The sequence below is a fragment of the Pagrus pagrus genome, assembly GCF_965226575.1.
Source record: "Pagrus pagrus genome assembly, chromosome: 9".
Classification (NCBI taxonomy): Eukaryota; Metazoa; Chordata; class Actinopteri; order Spariformes; family Sparidae; genus Pagrus; species Pagrus pagrus.
The window spans coordinates 3,684,388-3,706,605 of record NC_140193.1 but is presented as its reverse complement, the minus strand read 5'-3'; the positions used below and the strand labels follow the sequence as shown (position 1 = coordinate 3,706,605).

The following is a 22,218-nucleotide window of genomic DNA, read 5'->3' as shown; positions in this document are numbered from 1 at the left end:
TGCAGACAGATATTCAATATGTTGCATGCACAAAACACAATCACAGAGTATACAGATTACAGATTACAGTGAGGGAATATCCAATAAAAGTAGACGATATAAAATATAAGTAAAGAAACAGGATCCAGGAGGACGAGGTCATACGTATTATTGACATTTCAAAAAAAATTTGTTTCTCAGGACAGGTCGGGAAATCTTCAGCTGTCTATGTGGCAAAAGAACAGGTGTTTTCAGAGAAGTCAGCACATTTTCCAGCTGTGACAAAACCTGGTATTTTAAGCCAAAACAAGATTTTTTCCTAAACCTAACCAGGTGGTTTTCAGCTTTCAAAGTAAGTGTGTGTGTAAGAGTGAAACCGCTGGATATTTTTAGGAAGACCTGCCGAGTTCCTTCCTCATCACTTTTAAACAGTGAAATACTGACAGCCGGACAAAACACTGTCCTGAGTCTTTTACTTCCCAGTCCAAGTCGAGTCTCAAGTCATTTATTTTCATTCAAGTCAAGTTAAAAGCAGCAAAAAGGTGACTTGAGTCTGCAAAACAGGATCTTTTCCTTAACCTAACCAAGTGGGTTTTGTGCCTAAACCAAACCAGAGCGTAAGCACAGCGATGTCACCACATGAAACTGAAAGCTGAACCTACAGAAACATCAAGTTTCAACATCTACATGTTTTGCAGAAATTTACATTTCCAGCATTTGCTCTGGTGATTGGGTTGTACAAGGTGAGCCATTTTTCGATGATTTCAAAGCTGACGTTTCTTCATTAAGGGCTTCAGAGATGATGTCATCCTCACACTGAGTCTAAAAATACGTGCATCTTTTCTGCGTGTTCAGATTAAACTGAATTTGGACTTGGAGAGGAATGAGACTCGTGGCACAAATTGTGGCAATCAGTACTTTAATCGCCTCATGAGTTGTGTGTCACGGCCACTGCTGCAACTTTTCACATGAGTGGGCCTGATCAGCTATTAGCGGTCTACTTTAAAGCTTCCCATTGTATTAATAACACCAGCAGGCACCTGTCCCTTTGCCTCGCAGCTTGAACCTCGCTGATGAAGACCACAGGCACATCTCATTGAAACAATTAGGAGGCAGTGTGTGAGCTGCTTGCTCTGAAGCAAAGGACAGGTCATCATTAAGCGGTAATGAGGAGAAAATGCACATTATATACGAGGATCTCAGTTTTCACGCTGCCCACTCCGTCCACTCACTCCCACTGTGCAAATATACGAGGAGATGCATGTAAATGACACATGCCGCTATTGATTTAAACTTGTTTTAACAGCTGACTGTACGTACAAGCTGTCATGCATGAATACGAAGCACAAGCAAACACACACGTACTGCAACCTGTACACATATTGCATAACCGGTGTGTGTGTGTGTGTGTGTGTGCGCAGCCACCCTCACTGCTGCTTAATGCTCCCATCGTACACCGTCGCTGCTCTGTCCTGGCTCTGTGATGAAAATGCATGCTTCATCAACTTTGTCACAAAGTCTATGCATTCTATAGTACAGCAAGACAGCCAGAGCGGCTCCAGAATACCAATGAAGAGCCGGTGTTGTGTCCCTGTCAGCCTCCCAAGCATCCCCGAGCAGCACACCGGCAGAAAACAATCCTCGGCTAAAAACTTACATCACCTTTTGGCTTTGAGCACGCAAAATAATCTCTTTCCAAGTAAATAATTTGCGGAGTGCCCTGTCATATATCAAGTTGGGGCTATGAGCATGCTAAAGGATTGTGTGGTCTGCTCGCTCAGATTAAGCGGCACAACCGGAGCTTCACATCCTATTAAGCCAGATTAGAAGAAAAAGCAAAGGCCCAGGAAATTACATCACCTGTCAGGTCTCGCTGCTACAATTTATTACTGCCATTAAATCCTCTTGCAGCGTGAACTGTCTCGCTTTCCGAGGAATTTTCCTGTTTGAGCATGTGGAAGGGGAGAGCGATTATCTGGTGTGGAATAGACATGAGTGAGGTTTCTTTTCTTTTTTTTTCAGTTTTGAATGTTCGCAGCTTCAGTCTAGACGATGATTGACAGTTTTTTTCTTTTAGGTTAGCACATAAACCAGTTCAGAATACAACTGAAAGTCATCCTAAAGGTCTAACTCTCATTAGCATCTCATACAGGCTGCGTTAGACCAAAGAGTCGGACAAAACAAGCAGCAGACTGAGGATGCTGATATCTTCAGACACCGGAAACACCAAGTTGACCTCAACTATCTTAAACAATCAAAAGCCAACCTATCAAACCGCAAAGATTCAAGCTGTGTTGAAGACACAGAAACCAAGACTGCTGCTAGAAAATAACACAAAACTGAAGGGAAATGAGTGAAATCAGTTGATTTTTACATGGAAATCTGAATTACATTAAACATCATTAAATCTTTTGGCTATGAAAAGGTCGAGTTGCTCAGGAGCAGCAGCGGAGGAGCCAGAAACAGCACTGCTTCAATAGATTCAATTTAAAGATAATTATCCTTATCATCTTTAAATTGAATCTATTGAAGCAGCGCTGAGATGGATGCAAATTTAGTCAAAACTTCACTGAATCTTAATTTCAGTCTGAACACAGACACACCGCTGTGAGAAGATGGACCGTCATTTTACTTTGCAACCCCACGCCCCCAAACAAAACTATACAAACAATAGCTTAAAGTTATTGCAAGCAGTGATTACTGAGAGCCCAAGTTCAGCACCTTTTGCAAATTATTCCATGTACAAGATGCACAAAAATTCAGATCTGATTCAAGAAATGTGAAAAATGTGACCAAAAGTTGTGACTAAGATACAAACTCGCTGACCACATGGCAACATTGAACTTCCTGTTTCACTCAAAGCAAGATGGGAAGTGTCGTGCCAAAACTCAGAACATGTTCATCCCAAATAGAAGAAAGAAAATGATATATTAGCAGTGACGAATCCTTGGATTGGATTTTTGCTTTTTAGCGTCGCAACAATACATTTGTTTTTACATTACTTAGACTCAGAAAGTTCTCCCAACATGATTCTTACAATCCTGGGAAACTAACACTCTCCTCTCGCAGACAATACAAACTCAGGCAATGGATACAACAAAACTAATAACGGACAATAATAATAAAATTAGGCTAAAACACAGACAATTAAACATTACACTAGTCTTGAATTCAAATTTATCCATTTCAAACTGCGTGAAAAAACTGTCCTTGAACATGTCGAGTACCACTCACACGCAGAGTGAAGTACCCACACTTATACTGAAAATGAAAGAAAATATGGCATGTCAGGCTGAAGCATGTTGGGACTGAGCCAAAAGTCTGTAAATACAGGGAGTGAAAAAAAACGACACAATCACAGAATCCAGTCCGGACTGTGTCCAGCACCGGGTCACTTCCTCTGCCAACCAACAGGGGCCAGTGGCTCTCCTCCTCCACACTGTACTTTTAAAGCTGCGTGTGTGTGTGTGTTGTATGTGCATGTGCGCGAGCGTGTGCGTCTGTGTACTCTCCTCTCACACATCTCATTAAGTGCAGCCCCCATTATTGCAGCTCTGTCACCACACTGGAGCGGTGAATGGAGGAACACACAACCGTTCATTAATGTTTTGACACCTCGTCCCCTCCCCTCCGCTGTGTTACTGGGATGAGCTTCTTGCTTCCTCCTCCGGCACATCGATACAACACTTTATACATACAAATGCACGGAGCATGCACATAACACACTTAAGCAATAACTCCTCTCTCTCCCCAGAGTTCCTTGGCAGCCTCGGGCCACAGTAAAGGCAATGAGGAATACATTCATTTCACAGTCCAGCCTGTTTTGCTCAGTGAACATCCAGTCAGGGACTGCAAGACGCTCTAAATGTATTCTACCTTCAGGTGCCTCCGAGCACTGAAGGTCCAGTTTTCTCGTTATAAAACTGAAACAAAGGTAGAACGGTTGGTAAAACGGCTCGATTAAACTCTCAGGCACTGTCAAATGATGACAGAGGAACAGTATGTCAGCTGTAAAAGTCCATCTAGGTCTGAGCGCTGAGGCCTTAGAATAACATCGTGATTGAGATACATGGTATAAACTTCGATCAGGGCTGCACGATACTGCAAAGACCTGACATTGTGATATTTTGAATTTGTGCACCATTTATTCCAAAATGAAAAAGTACAAGAATTCCCTCCGGATAACGTGAATAGCTCCATTAGGAAAGGATTAGTCATTCTGGTATAGTGGGGATGATTTTGTTGGAGTGCATTTTATCAAGCACAGCAGGCCCTGCTTTGTTTGATAAATTGATCAAGAATGATCGATGGTTCGCTGCATGTCACTCACAAACAACAGAGAACCCTTAAATCTGACTTAATTATGTCGTATTAGACAGACATCTCTTGTAGATTAGACATGGGAAATGAGAACTGAGCATGGAGTGATGCTTTTAGACTGTAGGTCTGTTTGACCACCATCACAAGCATTAGTACATGACGGGGAATGTGACAGCAAATCAACTTTCTTACTGTTATGAAGCCTTTAAAACCAGGAAAAGACAACACTTGCTAAGCAGGACATCAGATACTGTTCACCACCACATCTTTACAGAGACCTGTCTTCACCACATCTTCACAGAGATCTGTCTCCAGCACATCTTTACAGAGACCTGTCTCCATCACATCTGTACAGAGACCTGTCTTCACCACATCTTCGCAAAGATCTGTCTCCAGCGCATCTTTACAGAGACCTGTCTTCACCACATCTTCACAAAGATCTGTCTCCAGCACATCTTTACAGAGACCTGTCTCCATCACATCCTTACAGAGACCTGTTCTCACCACATCTTTACAGAGACCTGTCTCCACCACATCTATACAGAGACCTGTCCCCACCACATCTTTACAGAGACCTGTCTCCACCACATCTTTACAGAAACCTGTCTCCATCACATCTGTACAGAGACCTGTCTCTACCACGTCTTTACAGAGACCTGTCTCCACCACATCTTTACAGAAACCTGTCTCCATCACATCTGTACAGAGACCTGTCTCCACCACATCTATACAGTGACCTGTCTCCACCACATCTATACAGAGACCTGTCTCCATCACATCTTTACAGTGACCTGTCTCCACCACATCTATACAGAGACCTGTCTCCATCACATCTGTACAGAGACCTGTCTCCACCACATCTATACAGAGACCTGTCTCCATCACATCTTTACAGAGACCTGTCTCCACCACAACATATCTTGGATCAAGCTGTTGGACTGTACATGTTTACATCATTGATACTTGGTGCTCAAAAGCAGTCAAAGTCACTTAGTCACATTGTAATTTCAATAATATTTAGATAAATTGTAGAACCTTAACTACCCAAAAAATAAGAATAAAAAGTCTAATATCATATCAAGCTAAAATATCAATATATTGCTCAGCCTGAAATCCATCACACAACCTCTGACTGAATACTTGTTCTATACTCTCCACATTTTCATTTCAAAATTACATTTGTACCTGTTATATCCGAGCCTATCAATAAGTCAGCCTGGTGTTATGTGTTTCTGATTGAAAAACCTTTTCACTTAGCACTCGAGGCAGTGCAGTAGATTTCACTGTTAATTGGCTGGTTTTCACACATTAATCTTGAGGTGCAGCACCAATCAACACCCTGCCTCTCTGCCAGATGAACAGGGATAACAGAATCAAACATCACAATACAGACATGGGGAAAGTCTTAAAAGTCTGCACTCTGAAGGAGAAACAGTCCTTGGTGCTGAAAGATTTCTTTGTGTGAGAGCCTCCTCAGTTTTAACAATCGTCAGGGCCAAAATGAGCACTGCCTTCCCCTCACCGCTCATTTTATATTCTGTTTAAAGAGCAACCTTTCAGTAGACGGTGAGCACGGCCGACAGATCAAATCTGTTGTTTTCGAGCCGAGAGCGAAGCGGAGCAGGTTAGTCTCCCACACAGCCCCCCAGAGAGGAGGAGAGGCGAGAGGATCACATCAGCTTCAGCTGCAGGTTATCAGCTCCACTTTGACCAGCAGCAGCCTGCGCTTTCAGGCCCGACTGTGGGAGGTCAGCAGCCTCCTCAGACCATCACTAATCATCACTGAGAATAAATAACAATAATAAATGATGAACTTTCCTGCAGATTCAGTTCATATCTGACTGATACAAGATTGAAGTGAAGAAATGTAATAAACAGAAAGCTGATTTATCTAAAAAAACGGCTTGAATGTGACAATGACTGGAAAAGTTTTAAAGCAATAATTCAATATCTTATTACTTGTGCAAATCTGAAGTTTTTCCCTGTTTTCAGAAATCTAAAATGTAGTTTTCACTTCATGTTTTCAGTCCTTTTTCATCTCTCATCATCTTCCTCTGATCCACCTTTTATAGCAGATTGTCCTCATAAGTGATTGCGGTCAGGCCTCGGTAAGAAATCAATTACCAATAAATGACCTGCAGGTTCACAATCTGCACCAAGTGTTAAAATTAGAGCATGATGGGAAGCCACTAATGGTGGAAAACAGATTCATGCTGGTGTCGCAATGAAATGACAAACACTGGCGATAAGATTGTGTAAAAGGACCATGACAATAATCAGTTATCAGTTAATGGAATAAATGTCAGTTTCATGCATCCTGAACCACAACAGCAGCAACAATGACAGAATAGAGAGGTGTGCAAGACTGCAGCGTTTCCTCCGAGTGTCAGAGTTAACACTGCTGTCATACTTGTGCCAAACCGGAGTAACAAGTGGTGGAAGTGGAGGTGGAAGTACTTAGATCTTTATCTAAGGTAAAATAAATCATGGTATGGAAGTATGGAGAGGTTCTGTTACAAGTAAACGTACAAAAGCATTAATGTTAGATGACAGGAAAAGTACATCAGGTGTGAGTAATTTACTATTATTAGTGTTGAAATATACTAAAGTACCTCATTTTGCAGAATGTAATGTAATGTATATTATATTTGTTTATAATTATTGGTGCATTGATGTGAGAAGGAGGTGATACTTTTAATTATAACAACATACAGTGACATTCATTCAAATTTTCTCTTGAAGACTTTCTGGGACATTTGGATGGAAACCTGACTTGAGACATGGAAGCAGCTAAAACAAGATGTCATCTGCCATCGACAGCCCGACAACAGTGATGTTTGATGTGTATTTTTATGATTTATGACTCTGTGATGATTCAAAATTGTGACTCGACACTAAACCCTCGCTCTCCTCCTGGTCCATTTGTTGTGTCGGCTGCTTTTTAAAGGTAAAGAGAGGAGCTCGTGTGACTGCAGGAGTCTGAACAGGTAAATAGATCCCAGTGTGCTCTTGTAAAGAGGGGATGGATGGATGGATGGATGGATGGATGGATGGATGGATGGATGGATGGATAGATAGATAGATAGATAGATAGATAGATAGATAGATAGATAGACTGATAGATAGATAGATAGATAGATAGATAGATAGACAGATAGATAGATAGATAGGACAGTTTCTAGCTCAGTAAAGTGCAAACTATAATTGAAATGTCAGAGCATGCCTCTTAGGCACACACTAACATTCTGAATTAAACCTTTATTAAATGTCTTTCACTGCCAGGAGACAGTCGTCTGAAAGCCGGGGCGGCCTGCTGGCCCCTCGCTGGCCACGTTACCTGCAGTAACAGCGAGATGTCAACACATGCAAATGACTGTCTCTCTCCTCCGCTTCCTCCTTATTCGCCGCTGCCTCCCTCCTCTCATACACTCCTTACACATGCAAACAGTATTTCTGGCTGATGTTTATCTGTGATTACAGTCTGGGTCCTGTTTATCTGGTTTTTAAGTGTCCCTGAACAGACATCAACAGTGTGTGAATGTCACCACGAGAGTTAAAAGTGACGCAAGGCTGGTGAACAGTTAACTGTGTCATTCGAGGACAGAGCTTCTCCAGCTACTGTGAATGGGATGTGACATTTACATAATGACGCCACTTTAACTGAAGATTTAAGGACTCTAAGCATACTGCTGGATTATTAATATACATTCAAATAGACATGCGGAGTACTTATGAAAGGGTAAAGGGCCGTGAAACATATGACAACAGCTGCGTTCACCTTATATTCCTATCTAATATGATCTGATCCCGCCTGACCTGAACGAATTTTCAATCAGATCGAGAGGGCTGGTTCAAACCTTTCATATTCCAATCAATAGAAAAATATCAACCATGTAAACACTTTTTCTCTCTGGTTGGAATAAATATATTCTTTCTCTGGGGGTAACATTCGGTGACGATGCTTCCAGGAGGCACAAAAACAAAACTGGTCTGTGACCGATACAACTTAACTGTCGGAGGGCTGAAAGGAGTAAAAGTAAACAGCAAAGTTGGGAGTCTCTTATCAGACTGATTTCAGTCAGACTGAAGAAATATTGTCCATGTACACACAGCTATTGAGTCGGGTAAACACGTCGACTGCTACACTGAGGAAGTCAGTATTTTCTGTGACAACTAAATGAAGGAAGAGCCGACAGAGGAGGCATCAAACGTGTTACAGTCTCAGTCTCAACCAGCCTCTTTCTTAAAAACAAGCATCACCCAAAAGTCAACAAGACCTGCAAATATTTTCTGATTCACCTCGTTCAGATGCAAACAGAGGTAATAATAATTTAATATAAAGGAAGCAGGGCGTCCTCCCCTTCAGTGTCAGGTGATGGATAAACTCGGCACACTGAAGTCTGGCTGCGCTTGGTTTATGTATTCACTGTGCAAACGTCCCCCTTTGCTTTCAACTTAGAAACTTGGCAGAGTGTTGAGGCAGGGAACCGCTGGACAGACTGCTGGCAAGCTGTGAAACAGATGGTTTCCCGCTTGACTGTTGTGGTCTGGCTACAACCAGGCCACTAAAACTTGTAACATATAAATATGAAAGCTGGAGAGGGCAGCTAATGCAGCCCACTGTGGCACTGTGTTAACCTTACACTGATACATGATACCACTGCTTTAAGTCCCAGAGGGTCCTGCAGCCTGTCGCAGCAGCTGAAGATGACTACTGTGTGTAAAGTCACAGTAATGGGGTCATTGTCAGTTTGTTCCTCTTCGTTCTGTTGCACCGTCTGTACTTACGAAGTGATCAATTGGTTTTCTTCAGGGCCGATACAGATTATTAGTGATCAAGGAGACCAATAACTGATATTTGGAACTGATGTGGTAAAAATGTAGAAAAAAATGTAGAAATCCAGCGATGAGTGTATAAAAAATACAATTTTGTACTTTACTTGAGCTACTTGTTACTTCCCCCTCCAGTGTTTCCCACACATACACTTTACTGAGGCAGGCCCAGGTATAACTGCCGACCCATTTTAGCATTTTATATACTTTTATTTTTTTTATCTGTCCGAGAGAACCACGCTTTGCAGAGAAAGAGACGCTCTCTTGTGCACAGATGCACAGATTGTGACGCGACCAGAGGCGCTGTACACTTAAGCCGTTGTGTTGTGGCTGTTGTGATGTTAGGAAGGCAGCGCGCAATGACGGAAAATAAAAATAACTGATAAGGCCCCTCAAACGCATTCAGACTAAAGTAAAACGCCTGTTTTGGAGAAAGTCTCAGATATTTGTGTTCAAATGTAGGAGGAAAAGTTAAAAGTTGAGTCGAGTAATACCTGAAATACTACTCAATACTACTAATCAAAGCAACATTATGTGACGTAAGCAAAATCTTAAAGCAATTCTGAAGAAAGATAGTTGATTTCAACACTCCACGGTGCTCAGACAGCTTACCTGCTGACTTGATGTCTAAGGAGAGACGCCTCTGAAGCGTCGAGCCCCCTGCTGCCAGAAATCAATCAGAAAAAAGCAGCTGTCGATACTGAAAGTGATGAACAGGTTTTTGTTTTAATGACTATATTCAACAGGAGGCCAACGATTGACCCCATCACTCGTGTCTGCACCTGAAATAAAATCCACACCTGTGTTCATTAACTCATCCTCTCCGCTGGATGCTGCTTTCACTGAGACGTCTGTGTGTGTGTGTGTGATACATCTGACATCCACCTTCATACAAGATGAGGTCACAGCAGCTGAAGATCAGCCCGAACACAGCCGGCTGTTAGTCTGCTGATGTTGATTAGAATAAAAACATTCAAATTTTGTTCTCACTCATCAGGGGGCGCACAGACGAGGCTGGCATGCTAATGTGCTCGCAATAATGCAGGTTATTTCCTGCCTCTTCCTCTAATGTAATTTCAGAAACATTGAATCATTGAGGGAAAGTGAAAGTGCACATGTATGTGGTCAATCTGTTAATATCGACTGACACAACAGAGAAACACTAAAAAATTCAACATTTTCTTCTTTGTTTGGCTTAAAAATTCAGAAACTCAGAACCAGAAAGTTGAAAAGAAATCACTGGTGGATTAATTAGAGATAGCAGCGACACTAACTACCAGTATTTGTGGTGATAGTTGCAGTGCAAGAAGCAAATGTCCCTCGAAAAAACGTCAAGTCTCACTGAAATCCACTCTGTCAACACGAAGCATCCAGACGTGAGGCTGCAGGTTGCAGCTCCTTCCCCTCTGCACTCGGCTTCACCCGGGCATGACCTCGCTTCAAAGACTGCTCCTCCAGCTCAGTCTGCCAGCTGTTCCTCTCTTTGTTAGTTTCCCTCCACGAGACAACAGCACAGCAAACTCTAACATCAGTGATGTTCAGCAAAAACGACCAGAAGCTAACATGAAGTCTGTCTACAGCTGCTGTCGGACTGATTCCTACTGTTACATGCCAGATTGTCTCCCCCCAAACATTTCTTTTTCTTTTTCTTTTGTTTGTAACAGCTAGAGCCACACTTGAAAATTACAAAATATTTTAAGCTTTGAGCTTTAAAAACTATTTCCACACACATCTCTTCAGTAATTTTATAACTCCACTCCTAACTGCTGTCGAGCTGTGAGCCATTAGAAAGATATTTTTTCCTGATTCCTTGACTCATCGTGCGTCTCTCTGTTAAGGCCACACTCATTTTCCACCTACACACATTTTATGCCACTGTCGCTTTTTTTTTTTTTTTTGCAAAACACTCCACCTACACTCTACACCACATTTGAACAGATCTGAATGGGCCCTCAGAATAGTTCATTTATTTCTGGATATGTAGAACAATATTCTACAACTGTTTGCTAAATCCTTAATGGTGGCTCCTCTTGATGTAATTTTAAACGTATAAACGTAATTTAAATGATATGCACGTCATAATGTGGTCATGACATGATGTGTTACATGTGCTGTAATTGTGGGATAACTGAAAGCAAACTTTGCACGGAGCTGGGTAATAATCGTATTTCCTATCCAACCCCGTCCCCATACTTTTTAAGCCACAGCTTGTTTTTCTGTAGACGGCTTCTAAACAACTAAGACAACCGGAGAAGACAAAGACATATGGCTCGTCCATATGGAGACATCATGAAAGATAAAGCAAACAACAACACAAACAAACAACACCTGTGAAGTATGAACACTTCCAGTCCACCGTATGGAGAGGATTTTTACAAAGCAGCGAACAAGAATCTCACAGCGTGTGGGTTGTTGTTGAGACAAGCCGACATCTGTACAACTCACCAGAATAAATGTCGGCAGTGTGAGCGTCTCCAAAACATCGAATCTGTACATGACATACTTACATTACAAATATTTACATTTCTACATGTCATATCATGTTCACGTTACATGTATGAGGAGGTGGAGGGGATGGTGGTGATGTTACAGCTTGGCAAGAAGTCTACCGAGCTACTGACCCCTGTTCAACACAGTGTTTCAACATGTGTAAGCACACAACAGCTGGAAAGAAGTCAAGACTTGTGGCAACAAATCCAGATGTGTTTAACGAGACCTCGGGACAAAATTGGGCGTTTTAAGGCCAAAACGTGAACTTTTCCAAACCTTAACCAAGGGGTTTTTGTGCCCGAACCCGATCAGACCGTAAGCACAGGGTTTTCTTCAACATGTCTGTTTCACAGAAACGTACTTTGCCAACATTTATTGTGGTGATTGCAGCTGCTGCAGGGCTTCTCTCCTGTCACTCTCCACTAAAATACCACCAAAACATTCTTATTTAATCGATCTTTTGAATCATTACTAACCCAAACTAATGACAACTAAACTACCTCGTGTAATTTATGGCACAGTGAGGACTTTATTGCTTATTGTATTGACAAAACTCAACCAGAATTGTATTTATTCTGCACCTCAGGAGTCGGTGCATCCTACTCGCGCTCCATTATACCCTCACAAGTATTAATTTCACTGCACAGCGGCTCTGCAGCCCATTTGGGCCTGACATGATCTCAGTAACATGACTTTCACACATTTATCAGACAGACACACAAATATACCTCATATACTTCCAGAAAAAAGAGGAACTTCACTCTATCGTATGTAAGAAAAACAAAACAGCATAACTGTTTTAATGAACTCACTAAATTGCATCTAAATGGCGTCTTCTCCTGCATGGTGCTCTCACTGTCAGAGACAAACCAGCATGTGAGTGAACTCATCAATCTTTCTAATTGTGTTTCCAAAAAGGGGAATGTTGGGAACTGTAGAAGGAGCAGTTCACCCGAAAATGAAAATTCAGTCATTATCCACTCAAACCCCATGCCGATGGAAAGTCGGGCAAAGTGTCATCGTCCAGAAACTGACTGAAGTAGCTGGAGAACTGTTGTCAAGTGTTAATACTAATAATAATAATAATAATAATAATAATAAACGCTGTAGCTGCTGAGCTAAAAGCGTTGTCTGAAGTTGGTGCACAAGCTCCTCACACAGGGATCTCAGCAGCACGTCCTCTTCTTAAAAATGACTTTGTCGAAACATCGATGAATCAAGCAGCTCATCACGACCCATATTTATATTTGCTGTTCGACATTCAGTCCACTTTTTTTCTTCCACTTTGCCGACGTGACGCAGGGTAAATCATTTATTATCATCCGATGAATAGGCTTTTCTAATTAGAGGATTTTTTAAGATAACACTCCACACTTAGCACACTCAATTTTGCAACCAATACATATTTGTAAACCAGTTCACAATTAGCACTCATGAATGTTTGTCTCAATTATTTTTCTCTCAAAATAATTAGGCATGAAAAAATACAGAACTAATGACATGATGTGATAATTAATTGACCTTGGTGTAGTCAATAAAATCACAGATATAGTCTCTTCAGGGCCGAGACTGAATATTAGTAATCAAGGAGAAAATAACCAATAATGAAATGGGATAGGCTGAATATCATCCAATCACTGGTCTATCCTGAGAATAAAGAATGTGTATGAAGCAAATCACACATAGACTGACACTTATAAAGGAACATGTGGTGAGAACTTGGTCCTCTACACTTCTACGCACTATTATTTACCATGGGAAAGTGAGAATGAGATGGAAACTGTGGTAAAATATTCATTACGACCCGTATTGACAGTATGTTTGTTGTCAGGCAACGACCTCTAGGAGGTCCGACGCTGCAGAGGAGGAGATTTAATACAAAGAGCAACAGGGGCGGTGGTGCAACATGGCTGGAGTGAAACCAGAAGTCAATGGTGAACCCATCCATCCACCAACCTCCTCCACATACAGACTATTCTCTCTTTATACTACTTCTACTTCACTTACTCCTTTGCAGCCGTAATAACTACGAGCACTAGAGGTCACAGCCGAAAAGAAACGTTAATATTGGTTGTAATAAGCTGCTTTCATAGTCGACCTCCTGTATGTTTTTCTGATGAGGACCGCTGCTGTTTTTTGCTGTGAAGCTCCAGAAATGTTTTGTGGACGACAGAAGGAGGAGATGATGATTGAATTTTCATTTTTGGGTGAACTTCAAGCGCCTTAAGCTCCTTCATGGAAAATGTGACCTCCAGAGACTCTCGCCATCCAGAACTGTGCCTCTTTTGTCTCTACACACTTTGCTTTGCAGCTTTTCAGGTGAATGTTTGAGTGCATTGTTCTCATAATGACATTGACTTCTATTATGTCCTCAGGAGCACCTACTTCAGATCTCGGAGCGGGGAGTCATCACGCAGCAACAGGGACTCCACAGGACCCCGCGAGTGTAAGTATAATATGCACGGCTCGGTAAATGACAGGTGATATCATGTAACATTTTTTTTCTTCACAGGGACAAATAAGGCTTCTGGAGAGGAAGCGCTTTTATGCAAATGAGTGGCAGATACATCTCAACCACAAAACTAATTAGCGACACATCTATCATATATTCCTCGCCGAGGCTGGGGAATGAGAGATGTACTCGTAGAGGAGGATATATTGAGATCAGCTGGCGCGGCGCCGTAATTTATAGACTCAGAGACTCAAGAGCCAATGCAATCATTCTTATGAGACTGATTCCAGCAATCCATCACTCCCAGGGCGAGCCAGTCCCGAGCAGTTTTTAAAGACTGTTTATGTGATAGATCTTCGGTACAGGGGAACGCCTCGCAGGTTCAATAACCTGCTGGCTGAGTTGTCGAGCATTCAGGGTGCTGAGTTACGGAGATGAGGAGTATCTGTGCTGCGTGCCGGCGGAGAGATTGCAAACAATGCTGGTGTTCCTGCCGGCGGTGGGAGAAAACCTCGGAGGAGAAGTGCTTTTCATACGATGTGAGGTGTAAATGAAAGTGAAATGTTTTGGAATTCGATATTTTGTGATTCTGTCTGTGTTCGTCTTTTATGAATATTTCTTTTTTTTATTATCGTTTGATATTCTTCTGTCTTTTATCACACAAACACATCACGCAATACGGAGCAACTGACAGTAATCCAGTCAGCATCAAGATGAAATGCGGTGGTATATCTGCTGGGATCTGGCTCTCCAGATTGAAGGCAAACACTCGTCAGAGACGGACAAGCTTCACGTTAAACCGCCTGACGACCTCACTTACGCTTCACAAGTCGACACGACAGCAGAAATTTAAATCTGAGACTTGTGTTTTGTTTCCCTGACTCAGGACAGACTGCAGATCCGTCTCCTTCAACGTTGTCCTCATTACTTCTCGTTAAAATCCGAGTGGCTTTCACTTCAACCGCAACATAAGAACTTGTCAGAGTGCTTTATCTGAAATAAGGCTCTCTGTGAGCAGGATCAAAGCACATCAGTGTGTAATCTCTCAATATATCTCCAGTGACAAAAAAAAAAAAAGCTCTATTTTGAGAGCGACTACAGACGAGACGATCCAGTCCACTTTCATCCTCCACTTTGCTGACATGACGCAGGGAGAATCATCGTTTTGTGAAGATTCAGTACACATTTTGCAGCCAATAAATGTTTGTAAACCAGTTTTCAATTAGCTCTCATGACTGTTATCTCACTCAGTTCGCTCTTTAAAATACAGATTAGCGAAGAGAAATATACAGAACTAACGACATGATGTGAAATTAATTCACTGATAAGATCCTCGTCCTTGCCTGAAGGTGTGGTAGTCGAATCACTGATATATTTTCTTCAGGGCTGAGACTGAATGTTAGTAATCAAGGAGAGCGATAACAGATATTTGGAACTGATATTCGCAGTAAAAATGAAAAACAACCAGTAATTGAAATGTATGTAAGTAGTTTACTCAAGTATTGCACTTAAATACAACTCTGAGGTACATGTATTTTACATTAGTATTCACATTTTCTGCTACGTGTATTCAAAAACTTTAGTTACTAGTTACTTTGCAGATTCAGATTATTCAGTGATGATCGACACGTGGTGAGAACTTGGTCCTCTACACATGCTTCAGACCACGTCTACACACTGTTTTTTTTACCGTGGGAAAGTGAGAACTGGATGGAAACTGTGATAAAATATTCACAGGTTATATATTTAATTCTTTAAGACTCCACAGAAATCTATAACACTGGTATCAAAGGTGTAATAATAAACTTTGTGAGCTCAGCTTCTCTTTATTTCTGTTCTACTTCTGCAATTTCTACACCGCTGCCGATCGTGGTTTGCAGGTGCGTGTAATGAATTAATGCGCCGCCGTCCTTAATGGCCACACCTAACGACGGCTGCTCTGGCCTCACCGGAGACCCCTCGATGATGCCACTAGTCTTCTTTGTCATTTTAATTACCGACATGTCTAAAGATCGGCGGAGCAGGAAGTATTGTGCGTTCACAGGCTGAATCAATTCTGGGACTTCCTGCAGACGACACAGGAACCGTGGAGTGATTTTTAAACACTAACTGGGAGGTCCCTGAGTTAGTTAGAGTTTTATAAATAGTCATAATTCTTAAAGTCTGCAAGAACTCCACCATTCCTACAAATCAAAGTGTTTTTACAGGTCTTAGGAAGAATAACTGTGTGACCTTTTGTGGCCGCTGAGTGAGCTGTGCTGAATCTGATCAATTACCACAAGTGATATCACTTGACTCAGCGTCTGTCGGGGCTGTAGACCAAGAATTAAAAATAAAACATGTTTTAATCTGGAGGAGTGGCCTGCAAAGCAGTGAGCTTACTGGACCTCTGTAGCCTGCCTACTAGCGTAGCTTCAGCACCTTCACAACATTTTAAATCATTGAATAAAATGTATAAGAACTTGTCATATCACGTTCACATTACATGTTTATGATCGGACTTTTCTGTCGAGATGAGGAGGGAATGATGGCGGCCATTTCTTTTCATTAGTATCATTTGACGCAGCCCAGTCGACAGCATATAACCACAGATACGTCCAAGGTTGACATTTGTACCAAACACTGTATGTTACGCTCACGTTATATGCTTATTGGCAGATTTTCACATCGGGAGGTGGAGTGGACGGTGGTGGAGTTATTACAACAACTAGGCTGCAAAACAGCCTTGAGGCAAACCAGTGGATACTTTGAAGGACACCTGGGGATATCTCCAGCTGTGTATGTGGTATGAAAAGCAGGTGATTTTTTAAGGAGACCTGCAGACATTTGCATCCAATATTGAAGTCACCAAAACCAGTTATTTTTTAGGGGTAGTCAGACCATCCCTATCTGTGATTGTGGCGACCAAGCATGATGTTTCCTTAACACTAACCACGTGGTCCATGTGCCTTAATCAAACCAGAGCGTAAGAACAACATAAAATTGAGAAACATAAAGTTTCGACATATGACTGCGTTGCAAAAACCTCCATTGCCAACATTTATTCTGGTGATTGGGTTTCCTGGTTAGATTTCTGCAACTTGCTCATAAGATCCAACAAGATAACCTAACCCCAATCTTAGCACCCCTACAGTGGTGACTGTATGTTTAGAAACAGGTTTGAATGCAGCCTGAGATCCTCCAGGAGGGTTTGTCAGTTGTTCCTAAGCCTCTGGAGTCAGGGTTAACTCGCTCTTAAAAGTGTATCGTTTAGCAGAGTAGAAAGTTTATCACGCATAACATCTGGTTTTATGAAAGACACTGTTGTGCCCACTGCTGAAAGACTTCATGTCACTTTATATTTTCATCTCCAGGATTTTTGTCACTCCAAAAAAAAAATCTTAAAAGTAATGTGACTATAAATGGCTTGAAGGTGTCGGATGAGCCGTACACTCGCCCTCAGATGTTCTTCATCTTGTCGTCAAAAAACAAGGAACCTAAAATTGGTATTTCAAAAAAAGATCCTCGGTCCTTTTCGCTCGGATAAATCGCCGGCTGTCAATCTCGACTGCACTTCAGCGTAACTCTGCAAAGTTACAGCACAGCTTGAGGAATATATCACATCCTCTTACGCGACCTTGTGCTCCCGTCGCTGATGCGCAATCTCGGAGCGGAGCAATGACACAGCTCCCTGCTTAACTGACAATCCTGGTTTATAGTTGCAATCTGCATGTGGGTGGACCTGACACCTCCAAGGACCGCTGATGGCACGAGCTGCGGGCCGCATCGAGCCTCGTTAAAGTCAGCCAGACCCCGGGAGCTCAGGCCCACGAAAAATCTGCTGCATTGGTCCTAATTGGATTTCTTATCTCGGCTTGTGGCGTAAGGACACAGCTATGATATGAACAGGGGTCATTTAAGAGGATAACAGAGAGCCGTTAAGACCTCAGTGCCAGACGACGGGGGTCAGACGTGAAGAGATTAGCGGTTTTTTTTTTTGTGCAACACAGAGGAGGTTTGGAGTACTTAATCCCGACTATGATCCCCGCTTGTTTGACTGAGGTTTGCTGCGAGCTGAAGGCAAAGTGCATCATGCCGAGCTGCAGCGAGACACCTCGGGGTGTCAGACCCTCCGTAACCAACGCTCATCCATCTCGGGGAGGTTTTTGAGACCGATTTCTAATGCAGCAGGAAGCCCGGCTCTGGTACTTTTCCCCCCTAAAAGTGAATAGAAAGGCCATAAAAGGAAAAAAAAAAAAGTGCTGCACACAGAGATTCAGGAAATGTCTTTTCACACACGGCAAACCCTCGAGGCAGCAGAATACGAGGCTGAATATTCTCAAGGAATGTAATTCAAGCTCTGTTTATTGTCGCTGTAAGACAAAGCAAAAGATCCAGAAACCAATTTGGCTAAGCGAGGCTGTTCCTGTAGAATATTATGTCCTTTTTTTATATTTGCTCAAATGTATTTTCCAGAACGTTTCCAGTTCTGCTCAGAACAGAAAACTGTTCTTGTATCTGTTCGTGTGTCAGAGCATCACGCTGCAGTGAAGCAAACCAGGATGAGAAAATACACGAGCTCTTTCACTCCTGTAACTCGTCTATTTCAGCATTTGTGTTCCCTTGTTAACAGCGTTTCCCGAGTGTTCGGCCTGTATGACAACACATCGAAGTCCATTGAAGACCTGTCGTTTCTGCCCGATCTGTTTTCTCTTTCCTCAGCTGCTTCTTCCAACGACCCTCATTGATCCTCATCGGGTTTAAAGCAGTCACAAACTCCCAGATGAACCCAATCGCCAAAGCCATGTCTGACTGGTTCCACAACCGGTTTCCCATTCGATGATATCGAGTAAAGATGTGCTGGACACCTTGGTATCATCCATCTCAGTGACGTGGCTACAAGCAGCGACTCTATCAAGCACTATTGATCGGCTGTTGAATGGAGCTCAAACCACAGACCATTTATTAAAGTAAGTAAGGTAAAGACAGACACATTGTCTGATCAACTGTGATCCCTTCACCTGCTTCTTACTATGAGTTCAGCAAAAACACAGTATTTTTCAGATTTGTGTTATTTCTGTTCAAGGTTTCTGTATTTTTGTTTTTGTCTTGTTTTCTTCTCTCTGATTTGATTTGATTTGATTTGATTTGAAGCCTGTTGTTTCGAGGGGCGTTAAAGGTCCAGTCTGGAGGATTTAGGAGGATCTATCTGCAGAAATGGAAAATAATATTCATAATCATGTTGTCATCGGTGTGTAATCACCTGAAAATAAGAAGAGCTGTGTTTTCACTACCTGCAGTGGGTCCTCTTCCATAAAGTCCGCCATGTTGCACCACCGTGTTTCTACAGTAGCTCAGAACGGACAAACTGGCTCAAGAAAAAGCCTTGAGCGTTTTTAGTGGCCATCTTAGAGAGAGCAGCCCAGTAGGCAGAATAAAATGTTGGCAACGTTTCCACAAACCACAGATTTGTTCACATTTGTACGTGTCATAGAGGGAGACAGCACAGCTGGTATCTGTATCGACAGTTCAGGGTTGTGTTTTAACATTTGTAAGAATGAAACCACAACGACCTTGTGTCGTCTCCAGCCACGTTTGTGGTGACCAAAGCTGTTATTTTAAGCCAAAACATGATTTTTTCCTAAACTTATCTAACCAGACCATAAGAAAAGAACTGTGGCAACATAAAATTGGAAAATTAACCTTAAAGAAACGTGAACTTTACATATCCGTGATGTGCAGAAACAAACATTGGCAACATTTATTCTGGCAGTTGGGCTGGGAAGGGTGAGACGAGGGGTCACACTCAGTCAGTCATGATAACATTTCATCAAGTTAATGAAACGAAGGCAAACAATAGACTAATCATCCAAACTGACTGTTACTTGGTGTGTAAACTTTCAGTTTAGGAGAATAAAACAGTTTAGAAAATCTGGCTGAACTGTCGGCCTGATCACAAACTGTCTGACCATCTGCTTCTTGCCTCATCGGACTCGCACATTTCTGCCATGCTCCCAGATCTGAGCAACGAACTGATAAAAAAAAAATGAAGGACGAAGCGACACAAACAAAGAAGCCAGAAGGAAGAAAGATTAAAGAAATGTGCATTTACTCTGGACGCTGGATGCATCGCATGTGCAATCTGACAGCCTCGGCCTCATTTTTACGCCCAGCACAGCGCCTTTTTTTTTTTTTTTTTTTTACAAGCCTCCTATTCTGTGGCTTTACAGCAAGGTTGGCTCTGCTGAACGTCAGCACTATAAAGACAGATGACAGATGAAGAGTTGGCTTCGGCAACAGGGGTCACGGAGAGAAGACCCCGGCATCAGGAGCACACATGAGCAGTGAGTGATGATGTTCATGTCTCGCAGCTTCAGCATCCAAAGAGCTGACAGCTGCAACACACAACCAACAGAAATATACCAGGGCTCCTGTTAACCAGTTTAATATGTTCACCCATGTTTCATCCTAAGTTGAACTCCACTAATTCTACACATTCAGCCTTGTATTCCGAAATCGCAGCCTCTGGGATGCTGAGGAGGAGGATCGATGGATTTTGCCCCAAGCTACATTTCTCTGGTGGGACTTTGAGGTTGAAAAGTGATGCAGAACCCGCCGGCAGAATCGATACCACTGTTGAGTCACGCATACACACACACACACACACTGCATGAAGAAGCCAACACACACACAAACACACACACACACACACACACACACACCAGGAGGGGGGATAAAACACACTCCTTCAGCTCAGGTTTAAGTGCACAATGCGGACAACGCGGAGACGTTTTCTCGATCGTGACTCGGAGAGACAACGACGGTGTTAAATCACCTGTCCACACACACACACGCACACACACACACACACACACTCCTCTCTGCCTCCTTGCAGCCACTTCCACATATTAACAACAGGTAATGACATGAGGATGATCTCCAGAGACCGTGCACGGTAAAGTTAAGCAACTGATGCGCCATCAGAGACAAAGCACACACGTTTCGGACACGGGACAGACACCAGAGGAGACACTCACTAATAATCACACAGACAATATCAGAAGAAGAAGAAGAAGAAGAAGAAGCACGACGTGATATGAATGAAATCTCGCCACTGCGCCAGTGTGTGTGGCTCCTCATCCAACACATTCACACTGGACCCCCAAGAACCGCAGCTCCTTCATCCAAACACATCCCAGAGGAGTCACATCTGCTGCTCACTATTATGTGAGAATTGAACAGTTTCAACAGGAACAGGGACGCTGACATGAAAAACCCCCCAAACCATCTCCAAAGCTGTGCGTCAATGCGCATCCCCGCGCACCAAAACCCCGCACTGAAGTTTTGAGCCGACACAGAGCTTCTTCATAAAAACAAGTTGACCACAGCGAAGAAGAAACACTCGGACATTCTTACCTTGATGGCCTTCGTAGACTGGCATTTCACTTGGTGCGATACGGTGGCGGTTTGGTTCATCTTGGGACGCCGACACAAACAGTCCTCCTATCCAAGTGAGACAAAAACCAGCCTGGAGAGAAGCAAAGCGACCCTCTCTCTCTCTCTTTCTCCCTCCGGTGTAACTCTACTGTCTGGAGATGATGATCAGTGTTTTCGGTCTTTTGTTCGGGGAGCGTTGGAGCGCGCAACCGCGTCTGACAGCGACTGTATGAGCCCCGCGCAGCAGCAGCGCGGTGGGTTTGTGCACGAATGACCGGCGCTGATTGGTTAGTCAGGGGCGAGCGCAGGGGTTTTCTGAATGGGGTGGCCAGAGGAGAGGGACAGCTCAGGTATGATGACAGTGTCAGCACTTCATGGCTGGGGACAGATGAGCAGGGACAGACTTCTACCATCACATTGATTTATTACATTTTTTAAAGAAATGGATTCTCTTTCTCAGTTGTGTTTCATCACTTTTGAGGACATTGCATTCATTTAAAGAGGAACTAAACCCCCAAAACCATATTTTTCCAACAGGAAAAACATGTATATAGGTCCGTATTTTGACATTTAGTGCAAAGTATTTGAATTCTACATATTGTGTTATTAATATGCCCTCTAGAGGTGCAAACCTGGCTATTGCAGTTGGACCCTTCCTCCCCGCCCCTGCCTATAACACTAACGCCTCCCATCAGACTATGGGAGAGGAGTATCAGCAAAGAAGTGAT

General features: G+C 42.7%; 1 protein-coding gene across 1 annotated transcript in view; it reads right to left on the bottom strand.

Annotated features, from left to right (window-relative positions):
• The window catches only part of dpp10 (dipeptidyl peptidase like 10), a 194,391-nt gene extending 172,674 nt beyond the window's left edge, over nucleotides 1-21,717 (bottom strand). Inside the window, exon 1 of the mRNA XM_084361483.1 lies at nucleotides 21,470-21,717. Coding sequence (XP_084217609.1) covers nucleotides 21,470-21,529 — 60 coding nt within the window. The 5' untranslated portion in view covers nucleotides 21,530-21,717. The remainder of the gene's footprint in view (nucleotides 1-21,469) is intronic.
• Nucleotides 21,718-22,218: the final 501 nt, after the last annotated feature.